Source organism: Mytilus galloprovincialis, chromosome 2 (assembly GCF_965363235.1).
Source record: "Mytilus galloprovincialis chromosome 2, xbMytGall1.hap1.1, whole genome shotgun sequence".
NCBI classification, from domain to species: Eukaryota; Metazoa; Mollusca; class Bivalvia; order Mytilida; family Mytilidae; genus Mytilus; species Mytilus galloprovincialis.
This window is the reverse complement of record NC_134839.1, coordinates 23,417,278-23,437,606: the sequence shown is the minus strand read 5'-3', so window position 1 is coordinate 23,437,606 and position 20,329 is coordinate 23,417,278. Positions and strand designations below refer to the sequence as shown.

The following is a 20,329-nucleotide window of genomic DNA, read 5'->3' as shown; positions in this document are numbered from 1 at the left end:
GACATTTCCTAGAAATGATAAATAGAAAAGTGTTTTTTTTAATAACTGCTTTCTAAATTACAATAATGGGTTGATAGTGCATGAAAATTGCTTCAAGATTTTTAGCCGCATTTGTTATGGAATATCTATTTAAACTTTCAGAGTACAGAAACTAACTATTGGAATGAATAATATCATATGTGTAACAATTTCAGATATGAGCTAAATATACAGAAATCAATCCTTTCGAATTATAAAATGTTTGTATATCATGATTAAAGATGTTTTATGTTTCATTGCTTACAGGTAAAGTCAAGTTTATTGAACTTTCTGCACAGTTTGGTTCAAGCTATGGATGTCTCTGATTTAATGAATTCCGCAGACTCTCGATTAGCAATCTCACGGATAATTAATTGGACAACTGAGCCAAAAAGTGTGGATGTTAGAAAGGTAAATGTTTGTTGCATCATGGACACTTTGATCTACAATTCTTGTCTTGACCCACCTAGGCCATTATGTTTATTGGTCAGTGCATCCATTTGTTCGTCTGTCTGTCCTTCTACAGGTTAAAGCTTTTGGTCAAGGTAGTTTTTGATGAAGTTGAAGTCCAATTAACTTGAATCCCCTGTCATATGATCTCTATAATTTTGATGTCAAAATAAGAGTTTGGTTCTAATTTCAAGGATTACTGAACATAGAAAATGATAGTGCAAGTGTGGCATCTTTGTAGTATGGACATATTCTTGTTATTTATTCTCCAACCAACTTACTTTCTCCACCATAAAAGAACATTTATGTTTGTTAGAAGACTTTTAGATTAGTTTTATTGATATACAAGAAATATCTTGGTTTTCCTCGACGGTAGATTATACAGACAGAAGAAGTATACTTAACCACAAAATTATTTTCATTATCCTGTGTATAATATGACCCCTAATTTTTTTCAAAGTTGATGTTTTTCTGAAATTGTTTAACATTTCACAGCGGTATAATACTTTTACTGTAATTATTCATCCCTTATTTTTATAAACTTTGTATTTACATTGTAATTATTGATGAAATTTATTTGTTCATTGTGTGTTAATTTGTGTTACTACAGGTTTTTTTTTAGTTGAGCCATTCCAATTGATATTTTATAGTGCATCTTTCTATATTGTTATGTTACACTATTGTTTCAGATAAAGGAGGTTTGGTACCATTAAAACATGAATCTGATGTTCAGTATTTGTAGTTTGTTTATGTTGTTCAACAGTGTTTCTCGTTTCTTGTTTTTTATATAGATTAGACCGTTGGTTTTCCTGTTTGAATGGTTTTACACTTGAAATTTTTGGGTGCCCTTTATAGCATGCTGTTCGGTGTGAGTCAAGGCCCCGTGTTGAAGACTGTACCTTGACCTATAATGGTTTACTTTTTATAGATTGGGACTTGGATGGAGAGTTGTCTCATTGACACTCATACCACATCTTCCTATATCTATTTCAAATTCATCTGTGTAAGCCTAGTTAGAATTTATTGGATTGCTTCACATGTCTTGTGCAATCTGTATTTAATGAAGATAGACCACCATGTTAAATTAATGATTCTTAATCTCAATTGGATTAAAGATCTAGGCGGTAGCAGGGCAGTATGTAAAAGGTAGAAGCAAATACTAGTGCCAAATGACAGTTAAAATTTATGATGGTGTATAGAAAAATAATCCCTACCCCCTTACATTTCCTCTAGGAATAGCCCTTAGATCATGTTAGGTTCTCTGTCCAGAAAATTATGCCGAACAGTGAGATTCGATATAGCAGTTTTACAAAATTGTAAGCTTTTAGCTATTTATTGGAAAGAAGAATACTTCTGTTACATAAATATTGGTTGTGTTACGGATGCAGCCACTTTTATTTTTGATAAAAACCATCTGAAAAGTGATATATTATGGCATATTTGAGAATTGTAACATATCAAAGCTTTAATTTGAGCGTCTTTAATGACCTAATCAGTCCAAATCTTTCTAATTGAATTGTGTTGTCTACTTCAGTGTTTAAAAAGTGTCCAAAATCTTTCATTAAATGAACCTGAAGGTTGAGGCCAAAATCTACCTTTACCAGACCTAATCTTTTTTGGAAAGGATCTATCTTTAAAAACCTGGACAAGATGTATTTGAAAAGTTCAAAACAAATATTTTAAAATCAAAAAAACATTTAAAAAAAAACACATGGTTATTGCATTTATTAAAAATGCATAATGTATGTTATCTAATTCCATTAATTTTATAGATTGTTTCAATTGTTTCCTTTTCAGGGTGCTCAAATGGTATTAATAGCATTATTTAACTTAAATCCGCCAGAGTTTTCCATGATGTTATCATACCTTCCTAAAGCATTCCAAGTAAGTTCATCTTTATTTTTTCTTCACTATTGATACTTGAAATTGTGTGAATAGGATGAATTTTTATATACACAAGTATAAGTTTTTCAGAAAAGTTTGTCTGACATTAAAAATATTTTTTTCTGTGATCATACTAGGTTCCTATGTCTTAACCTTAGGAGATTTTTGGAAAATCATAAAAACCACAAACATCTGCTTTTATGAATTATTATACTTTTCATATGATATGATAAAAAGAAAACTTGAATTATATGTGAAACAATGCGAACAAAAAAGTGATTACATAAAAAATCCTAAAATACTTTTCTTTTTTGTCTCTTAGGATGGTGCAACGAAAATTTTACATAATCACATTCGTAGCGCTAGTCATGAAAGTGATGTGTTGTCTCCAAGAAATGTGACCAGTCCCCCTCAAAACAGGAGTAGACCACCATCTCGGTAAGTTTTGTCTTCCAATTATATGAAATGCTGATTTCTAAAATAGGAGTAGGTCTCTTGATCAGTGTTTGCCTCAGTATAATGTGATCATTCTATCTCAAAACATATTTTTATCTCACTATAAGCATATGAGATAATTATAGATTATCGTTGATCATCTCAACAAGATTGTTTTTATGCCCCACCTACGATAGTAGAGGGGCATTATGATTTCTGGTCTGTGCGTCCGTTCGTCCGTCTGTCCCGCTTCAGGTTAAAGTTTTTGGTCGAGGTAGTTTTTGATGAAGTTGAAGTCCAATCGACTTCAAACTTGGTACACATGTTCCCTATGATATGATCTTTCTAATTTTTATGCCAAATTAGAGATTTTACCCCAATTTCACGGTCTACTGAACATAGAAAATGATAGTGCGAGTGGGGCATTCGTGTACTGAGGACACATTCTTGTTCTTACTTGAGCCGGTAATGCAAAAGCGAGAAAAGCAATCGAGTTGAGATGACCAATGATAATCTGTTTATCGCAATTTTACCTATGATTTCACAATTTCATGTCAATGTCATTAGCAACGCCACTTGCCTCGGCTCAAGTAGGATATACGGTACTATAGTTCCGGCTTTTGCAATAAATTAATACGCGTATGTATTCATGGTTAATAAAGTTAAAACTGTTTAAATTTTACATTAAACTGAAATAAATGATTAATTTACAGGTTGACAATTTTAAAAACGTTATGGTTGGAATAAGTGGTTGACAGGTTGACAAGTCGACAGGTTGACAATTTTAAAAATGTTATGGTTGAAATAAGTGGTTGACAGGTTGACAAGTTGACAGGTTGACAGATTGATAAGTTGATAATTTAATATAATAACAAGTAAGTTATGGTTGACAAGTTGACAAAATGACAGATTGACAACTTCAGAGCATTTATAAAGTGTAAAATAGTATTATTAGTGACTGGTAGACAGATCGACAAGTCGACAGGTTGACAATTTCATTTTGAGAAATGTAAAATGTACAAATGGTAAACAGATTGACAGCTAACAGGTATAAAAGTTACAAGTCAATACTTGTAAAAAAGATTAAAAACTGAAGTTAATTTTATTTTACTTAATGGATGATGTACTTTATTTACTTGTTTAATTGTTAAATTAAACCCTTCAACCTGTCTACCTGTCGACCTTAACATTTGTCAACCTGTCAACTTGTCGACCTTAACATTTGTCAACCTGTCGACCTTAACACTTATCAAACTGTCAACCTGTCGACCGTAACACTTGTCAACCTGTCGACCTGTCGACCTTAACACTTGTCAACCTGTCAACTTTTAAACTTGTCGACCTTTAAAGTGTCAACCTGTCGACCTGTCAGTCTGTCAATTTATGTTCATATAAACCGATTTACTTCTAAAGTTAAACCGATTTATTACTCTGTTCTTCCGAAGGAACTACAGTACCGTTTATCCTACTTGACCCCTTGCCTCCTTAGTTTCTAGCGATAATTTTCCATCTCAAGCGAGTAGCATGATATAAAAAATTATCACAAAAAAAAAGATCAAAGGAAAAATGAACAAAATAGAGATAAATCAAAAGTATTTAAATTTGAACAGTGTAGTTAAAAAATAAAAATCCTTGAAAATTTTACTAGAGCATACTAGTGTTTCATATCTATAAAAAAAGAAACAGAAATAATGAATAAAACATTATTGTTGTAGGACGGAGCATCATGATGAACTGGAAACAGAAAATATGAACCCAGAAGATATATATAATTCTATCAAAAAGACTTCTGCCGATATTCAGAATTTAAGTATAAATAGTAAATTGGACAGTTATGAAAATGTTAAGAAAAAGATAGACTTTACTTCTCAAGATAGTGGTATTCAGGACTTACGGAATGACAGTCCTGATGCTGTGGACGGGAGGAAAACACATTATAATCCATCTCACTATCAAGACGAGGTATGTAGCATTATAAACACATTACTGTGGATTCAGTTATTTTCGTGGGTACCAATTTTTTCGTGATTTGAGGACAACTGGCATATTTGTGGATATTTCATTTAGTTGTTTCAGAAAAGTCTGCATATATTTCTTGAGGAAATTTGTAAATCATTGAACATTTAAATTAGTGGTTCCCCTGTACCCACGAAATCTAAGAAAATTGGTATCCAACAAATATTAATGAATCCACAGTATAATCCATCTGACTATCAAGATGAGGTCGTCTTGAGGTCTGTAACACATTGTATAGTATGTACAGTATTCTCTCATCAGGGACTGTCTTGTAGAGAGGTAGAACTTTTCTAGAACCATTGTTGACAAGAACTATAGAGGTTAAGTTTTCTGATCAGGTCACTTTTTTTATTGACAATGATATGTTATGTCCTAGTTCTGAAATCTGATACTAAATAATCTATTATCACATTACTAGATTTAGGAATTAATATTTGTTCAGCAACCTACTATTTTATTTCCAATAAGAATATTATTGCTCTAGTAGCCTTAGAAATTAACCTTAGTTAATTTATATCCACACAATGCAGTAATTTGATAGTCCATCATTTTGCTTTGTTGATTTTGTCTTTGTCTAAGAAAACATAGCATAGGTCTGTGTTTTCAGTATTTATCTTTTTATCCTTCAAAAATTTAAGTAACTTGTAATCGAAATTGAAATGTCAACCTTGCCTTGAGGAGTATGAAATGTATCAACTATAGTCTCTGTGACGTAAAATTGGTACCATGTTTTTGGCAGAAAAATTTTAAACTAACAACCGCATTCATTCAAGATGACGTTTTTCAATTAGTGGAATCGAATATCATTCTAAAAATAAACTACTGTCCTACCTTTTATTGTGTTTGCACTGTATAATCCTGACCTTCACATAATCCAAGATTATTTTGTATGTCGAATCCGACATTGTTATTACTGGAAGTTGATGTGGAGTTCAACATGCTGTCTATTTTCTAGGGTCTCTCTGAGCTTTTCATCATCTTAATTGTTAAAATGCAAAAAGCACAGGAAATTGTATCACATAAATGACAAGGTTATTACCAGAGAGATACGAATGTTATGTAAATAAGGAATCCTCATAGAAACCAAGATGGCGGTTTTACAATGTAAATAATCTTGAAAAATGTGAAGGTCAGGATTATACAGTGCAAACACAATAAAAGGTAGGACAGTAGTTGAAATTTGGAAAGGATTTTTCTTCCGCCAATGGAAAAACATTATCTCGAGTGAATGTGGCTGATATTTAAAAAAAATCTACAAAAATCATGGTGCCAGTTTTACGTGATGGCGACTATAAAACATTTGTCAAAATCTCTTAGATGTAATATTGACGCCTTGTCTTTGCTCATCCACCTTTATTTTACAGGGAATATTAAATGGTTTGAATAGATCAAGGTTAGCTGATCCAGATTTTGATGAAGGGGAATCATTTAATGAAGGTAAGTAAATATCAGTTTAAGTTTTCTCTGGTGTTCAGTATTGCAGGGGTTTTTTTCTCAGCACAGCACTATATCTGTGGTTTTAGTTGGTTCACTTTGCTTTCTTTCAACTCAGGTTCTCAATCTTTGAATCTTAATTCATCCCAGTTAAGATTGTGTAAGGTACAAAAAACAAATATACAGAAAAAAATGAATATATGGTTAAGAGATAGGCATGGATTCTGGTGTGTCTTAAAGAATTCAATGTTATCAAAGAAATCAAGACAACAAAACATAACAACATATGTAATACAGTTAGATTTAGAATTTTGAAAAGTGTGTTTTCCATCTCATCTTATATTCTACTTGTTCAGTTGTATAAATTATTTCCAGAAATTGAACGCTTTAGTTTTCCGAAAGGTTTGTTATAAAATATACTGTATACATCAGTTACTCACCTATATATCTGGTAGATGGTTTATTCTGATTTTATAATCATACACTTTTATTCTGGAATATAAATTTTAGTCATCTTAATCAAGCTCCTAATATTATATTCACATGTTCAAATTTTATTCTGCAATCTTGATGAATTTGACCAATTTTCTTTGCCATTAGCTGATATATTGCAGGATGGAATTATAGTGATTATTTTTCATTATGTATAATTAGATATTTGATAGTAATATATATAAAAAGATATGTATATGAATGTATTTCAATGTATCTTTCAACACACATTAGTCATTTTGCATATATCATTCATTTATTTGATGTTACTAATTTGCAGTTTTAATCTGTGCTTGTATTACACAGCTTCCTATTATTGTAGGTGTCTGAGCTTTAATTATATGTTTCCTCCTGAATTTTTGTAATTATATGGTTGTGTTCCAATATGGTTCACCCTCAATATTGAAGTGTCAGATCCAAAGGGTTAGTTTTCATAAATAGAAAGTAGCAATTAAATCATCTATTTGATGAATTGCTATATACTGTAAATTCAGGTGTTTATGTGGGTATCATTTTAAGTGGATTTAGGAAAAACATTTTTTCTTATTTTGTGGTTTAAACAAAGTTGGCTTAGAAGCATTTATGAAATTTTCGGTTTATTGAACATTTAAATTCTTGGTTCACCCTCTTAATGAAGTGAATATGGTATCCCACAAATAATAATGAATCTACAGTGCTATACATGAAACTTTCCCAAGTTACAGAAAATCAAATAAGGTGTAAAAAATATATAATTCAATCATTTCTGATATAATCAAGTAGTGCTGAACACAAATTGAGAATTATATTAAGTAGATGTACTATTTGTAAATTGTTACATATCAAAACTGATATAAAAATTTTGCTGCGCTTCAGAACCATGGAAAGCATTGTTAGGGATATCTCAGTATGAAGACGGTAATATTTCATTGTGTGGTGGTGTGACCTTGCAGGATTGTGGTTATCTCCCTTTTAACATTATGTCTGGTTATCTCCCCTTAACATCATGTCTAACAGCTTTCAAAATTTTGACATTTGAAGAACATGTAATTGTTGACCAAAACAGTTTTATTGTTGCTTGAATTTTGTGATTTTGTATAATTTTCATTTCGCTGTAGATTTTTTCTGAAACTTGAAATTTGACTTACACAAAATGCAATTAATTTAAGTGTTGTTTAGAGATTATAAGCTGTTAGATTAAAGAACAAAACATGTAATAATTGCCATAGATGATGATATTGTTGATTTTTGTGAAGCCTGTATAAATTATGTTAATTTCTTTAAATAAACTTGAGAAATAGAATCTAAGAAACTGTTTTTAACAAATTAAGTTTGTATCAGTATTTCCTATTTTTAGGTTTTATTGAAATTAACATTATTGAAATATTTGTTATATTATCACAAACCGCTGTCCAACACTATTTGTTGTTATAATAGCATGTTTAAAAATTTTACATTTAAAGTTTATTGTGTATGTTGAAAACATGTGTTGTATTCAATTTGAATTAGAATTTAGGGATTTTTTTAACAACTGCTTGAGGGAATTCGATTATATTTTAAATGCTATTCTGAACACCAATAAGCAATCGAATATTCTGTAGGACTCTTTAAATTCAATCTTTACACAAGTAAATTTCACAGTCTTTTGGTTTTTGACTTTTTTAAAGAACATTTACAAAAGAACTTGGGGTATTTGTTCTTTGGAACAAATCAAACTGTAATTTGAAGTACTGAGATTAAAAGATTGTTTAAATGGCATACCTTAATAAAAGAACAAAGCAGTACACATTTAAACATTAGCATTGTCTTGTACTGGAATAAAAGATTGAATGTTGGTTGTGAACAAAAGAAGATTTCTGGGTAAACATCAGTGGGATAGTAAACTCTTAATGCAAATACGCCACTGAAACCAGTATACTCTTAATGCAATTACACCAATATTATCAAGAGGCGACTTACAGCCTTTAATACACTACTGATACCAGTAAACAACATTTTTTTCTGAATTTTAAAAGCAAGATATACAATTCAAAGTGTTAATATGTTTGTATTTTTATTAGAAAAGCATGTTTTGATTTTGAATTTTAAAAGTCATTTGAATGCATGATATCGAACTACAAAAATTTAAGCTTGAACTTTTAACCTATCCCTGCTTGGCATGAAATAATTCAGACATTTTACATTTTTCACTCATGTTATCTCTTACCAGTTTCATATTAAGCTGTTCTCACAAACATAAAATCTTGTTGGTTCATCAGTGTTTCATTTGTTGGCAAAGTTAAACTAATGTGCTTTAGTGGAATATTTATTTATATATATGTTTTTGTTTTGTTCAAATCACTTTTCATGTACTAATTATTCATATATACATTCTATAAATCTATGTCAACTTGATCAAGGCTTTTTGTCAGTGATATGTTTGGATTTAAAATTGAAGTAAATTGTATTGAACTGGATAAATAATTTAAGTTTAAAAAAAAATGATTGTGATATGATTTGTATATTAAACAACATCGTTGTATTTTCAGATTTTTCAGAAAATGATATTATTTCTGAAATTCTTAAAGAATTATCTAACCACAATGAAAGGTAAGTAGATTAGACAAACATTTGATAAAAGTAAACATTTTATTGGGGATTTAATTTTGTGATATCTAAATTTTATGGGTTCTTGATTTCCTGGTTTTATCAAATTCTGTATACAAATCTAACAGAAATTTATATTTTATTGAAAGTTAATATTTGTGGTTAATTATCACTCTTGAAATGTATTCATTTACTAAATGAAAGAAGTTGACAATATGTGTGTTTTGTTGTCAGATTTTCAATTTATTGACTTAAATACTCTACGTCCCCTCTATTCATATAAAAGAAGATAATAAGTGTTCATACATGTGATTCTTCCGACGGTAGTCAAAATCTCCTGCTTTTCAATCCCTCTTCCGTCCCTCCCGTTAAAATTTTGAAAATTCAACCTCAAAATATTTTCAGTAGTCACTATTTCCTGTTATTGTTTTTGTGTCAAAAGGTAAATAAATAGGTAGCGTGGAGTAATCAATGAAGGTGTTTAGGATTAGAGATTGTGTTTTATAGTTTAGTGCATTTTCCCATATATGTTTTTCAGAAATGAAGAGAGAGAAGAAGCAATGAAACAGTTAATCAAGTTAACCCGAGAAGGATCATTTGGACTGTGGGATGAACACTTTAAAACAATATTGTTGATTTTACTAGAAACTTTGGGCGATAATGATGTAAGTTTATGATAAGTACCAAATAAACATGTCAAAAAACCTAAAAACCAAATAAAGATTATGACAGTAAAAAAACATATTAAGGTGGTACCCAAGACCTTAACGAAAATTAATTTGGCTCGTTTAATTTTCTTAAATTATTTACTTTGGCCCTTTGACAAAAGTATAAAAATTGCAAAAAATTTGAACCAACAGTTTAATCAGAAAAATTACAGTGGTTATATAGCACTTATTTTGATCATTGAGAAGCTTGATAGTTCCTTTACAACACAACGTCTTTAAAATCTCCCTGTAGTGTTAGGTACCATCTTAAATACAAATTAAGCCAATTTTTTTGAAGTTGATAAAAAAAAATATATGCATAGTATAAACTACAGCGTAGGCATGACTGATGAAAATTTTGTTCTTTGAATGAAATGATCAAAATAAATATAGGATTAAGAATGCTGTACACAACTTTTGTGGAGTTTCATTTGATTATTTACTTATGACAAATTTCATTTAACTTAAGACATTTTATTTTTAATTACACATTTACTGACAATATAATTCAAGCTGTTTCATGATAGAATGCATGTTGATGTATCATTTAACTTAGTTCATTTTTCCTCTAAGGTACAAGTATAAATTTTTATTTTTGATAATACAGGTACAAATTAGAGCATTGGCTTTAAAATGTCTGCGGGAAATATTGCGGCATCAACCAAGGCGATTCTGTGACTATGCTGAATTAACTACGCTGAGGATATTAGAGGCACATAAAGATCCAGATTGGAGGGTATGTGATGAATTTTGTGCTTGTGATGAATTTTATGCTATGTAAAATACATTGTCTTGCTCTAAGATACTGACTTTTGATAATAGGACGAGGAATGAAGGGAGTGTATTTTACTTTTATGATAATATGATTATAACTTTGTGGGCATTGACCAATATTTTTTTCATACTATATATATTCCTGTTAAAGAAATAAGAAAATACATGAGATACTTTTTAAATTGCCGATGTCAAGCAACACTGTGGCATTACAACAAGTAACTAGTCCATAATACATAAATATTCTCTGATGTACCTCTAAATCATTACATAATACTAAAATCATCGGTTGAACAGTTGAGAATAACACATAGTCTCCTATTTCGTAGCTTAAAACTTTCCAATCAGACAAATCTTATCAATTAATACTATTGTTCCTTTGTTATTTTAGGTACAAAAGGCAGCTGACGAGTGTGCAGAGACTCTAGCTAATTATATCCCACCTGATCAATGTATCAGAATCCTAACCCCTATTGTCCAGTCAGCATCACATCCTATCAATTTAGGGGCCATCAAAATGCAGACTAAAGCGGTAGAGAGAATGCCTAATGATGCCCTGGAAGGCAAACTTACTGACATCATTCCTGGTTTAGTTAAGGTATGTGACAATGAACCAAGATTGGAATGAGTTTCAATTATCATTTCTAAATAAATAAAGGCAACAGTAGTTATGGTAGTATACCGCTGTTCAAAATTCATAATTGAGTTAAGAGAAAACAAATCAGGGTTACAAACTAAAACTGAACAAAACACTTCAACTGTAAGAGAAAAACAAAGGAACAACAGAAACACTGAAGTATAACAAATACAAAAGCCAACATACATAGAAACAAACTATTTGATAGCAACTGCCTAAAAATGGTGGGTTGAACCTGGTTTTATGGCTAGCCAAATCTCAAGCTTATATGGCAATATAAGCATGTATATCATGCCTTTATAATACAGTCACAATAGTTTGTGAACATACATCACTTAAGGAATTTAAAAGATGAAGCCACAACCCTTCAAATAGAAAAAATGACACAACATATGGAATTATCCACAGAACTTTTATAGCAACCTGTAAGAACCCTTCAAGCATTTTTGCACGTTTGAATTTATTGAAAAATTTCAAATATCTCATAAAGACATAATATGTTCCACTTGAAGAGATGAAGGAAACTTAACAAAGAATACAAATACAATATAACCTTTGTTGACTGCAGATTGTTACAACTAGCCAAGCAAATCATTCAGCTGGTAACAAAAGGAAAACAGACCTTCCAACATAGAATTTTGGAATAATTATAGGCACAAATACAATTTGGATCTCATGTGTGATCTTGGTCTTGAAAATTGCCTTCCATGATCCCCTGCACCTGCTCCAATGTGTATTTTTGTAACAGCTGTTATCGAAAATACTGTTTCATCAGTTTGGTTTATATCAACATATAAAACAAGGGAACTTGATTTATATGCATGAAAATCCATTCTCATATAGTTCAGTTGTAAAACCAATCAATCAATTATTTTTATAGGCCTATGATGATCAAGTTAGTACGGTCAGAAAGTCTGCTGTATTCTGTTTAGTAGCTATTCATACTAAAGTTGGAGATACAATATGGAACTACCTTACCAAACTCAATTATAGTAAAGTAAGTATTCTGTTTAGTAGCTATTCACACTAAAGTTGGAGATACAATATGGAACTACCTTACCAAACTCAATTATAGTAAAGTAAGTATTCTGTTTAGTAGCTATTCATACTAAAGTTGGAGATACAATATGGAACTACCTTACCAAACTCAATTATAGTAAAGTAAGTATTCTGTTTAGTAGCTATTCACACTAAAGTTGGAGATACAATATGGAACTACCTTACCAAACTCAATTATAGTAAAGTAAGTATTCTGTTTAGTAGCTATTCACACTAAAGTTGGAGATACAATATGGAACTACCTTACCAAACTCAATTATAGTAAAGTAAGTATTCTGTTTAGTGGCAATTCATACTAAAGTTGGAGATACAATATGGAACTACCTTACCAAACTCAATTATAGTAAAGTAAGTATTCTGTTTAGTGGCTATTCATACTAAAGTTGGAGATACAATATGGAACTACCTTACCAAACTCAATTATAGTAAAGTAAGTATTCTGTTTAGTGGCTATTCATACTAAAGTTGGAGATACAATATGGAACTACCTTACCAAACTCAATTATAGTAAAGTAATTATTCTGTTTAGTAGCTATTCATACTAAAGTTGGAGATACAATATGGAACTACCTTACCAAACTCAATTATAGTAAAGTAAGTATTCTGTTTAGTAGCTATTCATACTAAAGTTGGAGATACAATATGGAACTACCTTACCAAACTCAATTATAGTAAAGTAAGTATTCTGTTTAGTAGCTATTCATACTAAAGTTGGAGATACAATATGGAACTACCTTACCAAACTCAATTATAGTAAAGTAAGTATTCTGTTTAGTAGCTATTCACACTAAAGTTGGAGATACAATATGGAACTACCTTACCAAACTCAATTATAGTAAAGTAAGTATTCTGTTTAGTGGCTATTCATACTAAAGTTGGAGATACAATATGGAACTACCTTACCAAACTCAATTATAGTAAAGTAATTATTCTGTTTAGTAGCTATTCATACTAAAGTTGGAGATACAATATGGAACTACCTTACCAAACTCAATTATAGTAAAGTAAGTATTCTGTTTAGTAGCTATTCACACTAAAGTTGGAGATACAATATGGAACTACCTTACCAAACTCAATTATAGTAAAGTAAGTATTCTGTTTAGTAGCTATTCATACTAAAGTTGGAGATACAATATGGAACTACCTTACCAAACTCAATTATAGTAAAGTAAGTATTCTGTTTAGTAGCTATTCATACTAAAGTTGGAGATACAATATGGAACTACCTTACCAAACTCAATTATAGTAAAGTAATTATTCTGTAGATATATGTTACTTTTCCAGGTTCAGGTTAAGTTATCCACAGTGTAGATACTATTCTGTACGCTATCCGGAAGTCGCGATTTTCGAAGCGATGACTACCAACTGGCTAACAGGACGGTTTTGCCTACGGTGACTTTTCTCACCATTTGTTTACACCTATACTTATAAAGTGCTTTGAACATCTTCAAGGTATGTAAAGCATCATAAATATGTGTAACTTTAACAAAAACATGCATTAGAATATAAAATATACGTGTGCATCATACCAACTTGATAGAAAAAAGTGAAATCGATGGACAATTTTGCTCTCGTAGTACAAAACAAATAACCTTTTATTGCAAATATTTGCATCAGTTTAAAGTTCAATATATATACTGTTTCAATATTCGTTTCGTATTAAAGTAGAACATTCGTATTTCCCATAAAAAATATGTTTTCCTTGAGGATCCCAAAATAAATTACTGTACGATCAGTCCATAACTGACTGTATTCTAGTAGCGATTTCAAATTTTTTTACTGTATGACCAGTCGTGATTTTGAAGAAAAAAACAAAGGCAATTTGAAGGTATCTACATATTTATATGATATTATGAACTGTCAAGGGAACTTTACAGTGTAATATCGTTCATCAGACAATATAAATATAGATATGATGATTTTTGTAGACTGCAAAATAATTGTATTTTTGTTCCGTCAGTCTTGTTTAAAATCAAACGCCTAAAAAGCAATACTTGATTTGATTGTGGACTTTGTAATAGTGTATAGTTGCAATTATCTATTTAACTATAACATTTTAAAAAACTATTTACATCGTCCGCCGAAACATTCAGATTAAAAGTTGATATTAGTCGACCCTGAGAATAACTTTGGGATGGGGTGAAAAGGAGGCACATTATAAATATCTACTGACTTTGTTATTTGAAAATTGTTAATGAAATGAACATGTTAAATTCAAATCAATATAGAATCATATTCAAAACAGTGTGGTCCTGGCCATTGATTGACGACCTAAAGTATCCCATTGACTGGGACAGATTAAGTGAACGTTTGTCGGTAACGACCATTGCTCACTTCTTACTTATTATAGAATTTAAACTGTGGGGTCACCATAGGTTCTTAACGCCTTTAATAATAAAATAATTCGAAAAATTATTCAGGAATAACCTTTATGTTTTGATTTATGTTATTGATATAAATCAACACATCGTATTATTCAGGATTAGTTTTTCGAATTACTTTATTTAGGTGTTGAGAACCTTATGTGACCCCACAGATTCAGTGTCTTTAACAAGTACATAGTGAGCAGTGATTGATACCGACAAACGTTCACCTAATCTGTCCCAGTCAATGGGATAATTTAGGTCGTCAATCAATGGCCAGGACCACACTGTTTTGAATATGATTCTAAATGCTGTAATGCATTCAAGTATACGAAAGATATATTTCTTTTTCATGATAATCCAATGACAGAGTTTCAATGACAGAGTTTCGCTGTTTTTATTCATCTTTTTACGGTCAAGAGATTTTGCAGAACTGGTAGATCATTGCATAATTCGTCATGATTCAGAAGAATTAAAGTTGAAAGTGGCAATGCATAGTCCGTATCTTATACAAAGAACCCCCATAAAAGATGTTTACTTAAATTCGAAATAGACGGTGCACAATACAGTCATTATAATTTATGATAAGGAATCCGGAGAGATTAATTAAGTCATATAAGTGACGGATAAAAAAAGGAGATCCGGCGGATTGAAACCCTTTTTAACTATCAATGCATTTGTATGGGAACATATATTTGGAATCCCCTTTTCTCCTGGATTGGACCCTCTCTCCATTTAAAAATGGCTGGAAACCCCATTGTATATTAAGTGGTAAATGAGGAGATGCACTTACAAAACCGGCCAAACATAGTATAACTGTCCAACGAACGAACGGAAAGACGGCCTTCATTATCATTATTAACCCCCGCAAAGTGTTGTACAATTGGGTGTCACAGAAATAGCTCTACTCCCAAAACAAAGTGAAGTAACTGTGATCAATTATAGGCTACAGTGCGGCCTCGAATGTGTGTAAATACATGCATTTTTGTATTACAATTAAATCTGTGCGTTTGTACAATTTAAGTATAACGGAGGACAATTCTGAAACTTATACATACAACAAACCTTCCTCTTGTTTTAACAACATTTTAATTTTTAAACATCCTTATACTGAATGTAGTAAGTCGAGTACACCCTATTAAGCTAAACATGTTTCATATAAGTTTTCAGGATGTTAATTTATTGAAATATATTTGTGTTATTTCGAAAAATGACACCCTTCTAAATGTATCGTAAATAACTTTGCAATCACTACTAGAATACAGTGAAATAAAGATTTTAACAACATTTAACATCCTTATACTGAATGTAGTAAGTCGAGTACACCCTATTAAGCTAAACATGTTTCATATAAGTTTTCAGGATGTGAATTTATTGAAATATATTTGTGTTATTTAGAAAAATGACACCTTCTAAATGTATCGTAAATAACTTTGAAATCACTACTAGAATACAGTGAAATAACGACTGATCATACAGTTTCAAAATATACAAGCGAGACTGATCGTACAGTGAGAAATTCAAACAAGTGTTATTTTCTTATTTCTGGCTTCAAAGATCTGGTTGAAACTTTTACCACCACTTGAAATATATTTCATTTAGTTAATTAAGTCTGATATTTACGTTAATTTGTACACTAAGAGGGTAAAAAGATTGTTTTTAGGTTCACAGACTGATTGTCCTTAGTGATGCACTTGAAAATCTATTGATTAAGACAGAGATACGAATAATGAATGTGCTAAATTTAATTCTAAACCATTTGAGAATATCGATGTCAGCTGAATTAATCATTCAGCAATGTACAGATGATCCACTTACCGTTTAATTCAGTATATCCATCAAATTTCACATGCTATCCAAAAAGTTCTCGCTTCGAAAATCGCGACTTCCGGATAGCGTACAGAATAGTATCTACACTGTGTTATCATAATCTAAATAAAATCTTATTCATTCTTTTTGTTTTATAATTTCCCTTTTTCTGATATTAAACATAAAGGATATAAATCTGAATTTGTCTTAATTTCTAATGTTGATTCACTGTCTTTGAATAGGTTAATGGCAAAATATAAAGTAATCTTTTAGAATTTATTGTTTATAAATATTGACACTTTTGTCATTCTGGTAGTTCAATGTTCGACTAAAAATTGTTTCATATGTAAAATAATCAGTTATCATGCATGAATTAAAAATAACTTTTTGATAAATATTTAAATCAATACCTAAAATCTAAATACATTTATGACCTTATCATATACTTTCCACATCAGTTATTTCACATTTTGTATACAAATCTTGTAATTTTTTTGTATTTGTTTTTGTAGGTAAAATTATTGAATTTATACATCAAGAGAAATCAACAGAAGGAAACTGAGAAGAAAGTGGGAGGGATCTGAAACTGATCAAATAGCATTCTAGAAGAATATGTAAACAATTCCAATCAGTTTCATTATAATACAAATAATTGTGATCAAACTTCCAAGCCTTTCCATAACCTCAGATGTGTACTGCATTTTAATTGGACAGCTTAGCCATGTGATTTTGATGGATTTTGTTGCCATTTATAAAGCTATTTGATTGGATAGAAGTTGCTCACATGAATTGTCTGTGATTTTTGATTGGTTGATTGATCAGCTGTACATGAGTGGTCTGATTGGTTAAAGTTTTATGTTTAACCACGAACAAATAAACAGATTATGTATTTATTTATATCTTTCACTTGTATCTGATGCTAGTCCAGTGTGTTTTTATTGAAATAATTTATGGGTTCTGTTAGATATTAGTGACAGATATTATTTAATAACTTCACAATGACTTGTTTGAAAGAATATACTCTCAGTATTTATTATTATATATATTAAACATAGGTCAGTCTCTTTATAATCATAGCAAAATAAAGTAAACATTTTCTTAAAACACAATATTATAAAATATATCAATTATGGTACTAGATGATGAAATATCATGTAAGACTGTGTGTCACTGATCTTCATCTTGCAAGAATTTTAGAATTTTCTATGGAAAAAGTATCTTGTAACTTCTTATATTCATAGATACTTTCAGACTTTATTTATTTACAACCTACTCAGCTTAGATGGACTTTCATAAGTAGAATTTGCATGTTAAACTCTTTAATTCCATTATTTGCATACAGTATTTCTTATTTCTTAAATTGATTTTATTAATCTCAAATTCTTGTCCATTGATCAACCATAACATATAGAAGTAAAAAAATATAATTTTTGTGAATTCTCATTGACAATAAAAAAGACCTGATCAGTTGAGGAAGAACCTATTTTTTGTGGTTTTTCCAATAAATTTAAGTTTGTAGTTGATTATTAATTTTGAAACTCCACAACTAATTTGAAATAACAATGAAAGAAAAAAATTGTGGAATATATTCTTCCATAGTGGAGACTTGACAGGAATCTGTTTCTTCATAGAAATATTAATGGAGCCAACCTTTAGATATAAAGGTCACAGGTTTTTTGTTTGGCAGAAGTGATAAAAACAATTAGGTTGTATTACATTCTTTTTCATTCATATAACATAATCACAATATAATTGTCCAGTCAAACATAATATTGTTGCTTTGTCATTATGGAGAAAACCTAATATTCACAAAATGTCAGGTTTTTTTCTAAAATTTTCTGTGAATAAAATACAAGGTAATATAAACATTTAAGCAAAAGTTTTCATTTCATATTTTCTCACTTTCTTATCCTCAAGTAACCTGTTATGATGTGCGGTTCTTGTACTTATGATATTGTTAATTTTGTGTTGAATGATTAGAATGGAAGACAGAACAGATATGGGGAAACATGAATTGAGAGCGATGTATGCTGTGTACAGATTACAAAAAAGGAAACAATAAAATGTATAAATGGGAGGATGGAAAGAATATGTATTTCTTTATTTTTATTTTTGAGAAATATAAGTTTATCACAATGATGTTAGTATACACTTTAGTATATGAAAGGAATCAACAATTAAGTTTAAGATCTATGCTCAAATACTTCCAACGACTTGAACATTTGACACACATTTAAACCTCTACAGTTTATGCTGTAATGGAATATCAAATTTACAGCTTTTTCTACTTTTTTCTTCTGTGCTTTAATATGCAATCAGTTAAATGTAAAGGCCATATTTTTTTTAAATGATAAAAAGGAACATATTATTAGAATGTTTTCAATGAAATAGGTTTCAGGGTGAAATAATTTACATGTGAACGTCTAAACAGATATAGTTTGGATATTCAGTATCAAAACAAGATGGTGATTTATATTATGCATGTGTGTAGTGTGAGTGATTTGAAAAATATGAGTACTTAAGTACTATATAGTACTAGAATTTGTACTATTTCAACTTGCCTGGTACATGAAATTAATTGTTTAGTTCGAATGTTCATATTCACTGGAGTATGTTGAATGCATGGTTCAGCTTGGCTAATATGAGGAAAAGTTTTTAACTGTAATTTTTTTTTTAATTTTATGCAAATTGAAGACATGTTTTAGAATTGCTGTACATTATTTAAATTTTTTTTAAAAGTCAATTTATTTATATAACTGTTATAGTATAAAATACAAATGAAGCCTTACAAAATTTACATGGCTTTTAAAGTTCTTATTACTGTAATTTCAGAAATTATTGCAAGCATGCATTATTGTGATTTTTTTTAACTAAAATGCAAGATTAATTATTGCGATTTCTGCAAAAAATATTGTACCAGATATCAGAAATGGGAGTTCTCATTTATGCAACCTTCATTCATTCACAATAATTTCTGAATTTACAGTATTCATTCTGCTAACAATGTATGAGTTAGTAAAGAACATCAGATATTCTAAATATAATGACTACATTTTTAGAAATGGTGATTTTGGTTGTAAGTGAATGGAAGTGACATTAACTATAGTGTACTATGTTGGATGGAAGTTTCATTTTTAAGTGTATGCATGTTTATGGTTTGGTGTAAAATGTGTGTATCAATGTGCTTTATATGTACAATCTTGTGTAATTTAGATATAAATTCACTTTGGTATGAAACCATACCAATAAAACAAATCTAACCTTATGTTGTCCTTGTTATATATTACAAAAGTAAGGTCTGTAATTATCTTGAAAAAAAACCATCTCATTTGACAGTAGTAAAAATAAGATAATATTGTCCAGTTTTAGACATGACTGTATTGGTACAAAATGATGTGGCATTATTTCTTTGTTTAGGCTAGTGTTCATACTATAGGTAACTGAAATGTTTGATATCAGGTCTATATACATGTTTATCATATACTTAGACTAAATAACATATAAATTTTACCGTATGATAATAGCATTAAATTGACGTAAATTCCATATTTTTCGAATTGGTGCTTAGCGGGCTGATATGAAAAGTTTATCACATGCTTCGATTATTATCACATGCCTTTCCGTAACGTTATCACATGGCATTCCGGTAATACTCGGCCAATTCCGGAAAATACACCTCAATGCTA

At 30.3% G+C, this 20,329-nt stretch overlaps 1 protein-coding gene across 1 annotated transcript in view; it reads left to right on the top strand.

The window, feature by feature from the left end:
- Window positions 1-19,908, top strand: part of LOC143063174 (CLIP-associating protein 1-B-like) — a 108,994-nt gene extending 89,086 nt beyond the window's left edge. The window contains exons 33-45 of the mRNA XM_076235165.1: window positions 286-429; window positions 2,266-2,352; window positions 2,675-2,790; window positions 4,503-4,749; window positions 6,168-6,240; window positions 6,613-6,639; window positions 7,585-7,626; window positions 9,237-9,297; window positions 9,833-9,959; window positions 10,609-10,737; window positions 11,167-11,373; window positions 12,293-12,409; window positions 17,156-19,908. Coding sequence (XP_076091280.1) covers window positions 286-429; window positions 2,266-2,352; window positions 2,675-2,790; window positions 4,503-4,749; window positions 6,168-6,240; window positions 6,613-6,639; window positions 7,585-7,626; window positions 9,237-9,297; window positions 9,833-9,959; window positions 10,609-10,737; window positions 11,167-11,373; window positions 12,293-12,409; window positions 17,156-17,227 — 1,449 coding nt within the window. The 3' untranslated portion in view covers window positions 17,228-19,908. The remainder of the gene's footprint in view (window positions 1-285; window positions 430-2,265; window positions 2,353-2,674; window positions 2,791-4,502; window positions 4,750-6,167; window positions 6,241-6,612; window positions 6,640-7,584; window positions 7,627-9,236; window positions 9,298-9,832; window positions 9,960-10,608; window positions 10,738-11,166; window positions 11,374-12,292; window positions 12,410-17,155) is intronic.
- The last annotated feature ends 421 nt before the right edge of the window (window positions 19,909-20,329 follow it).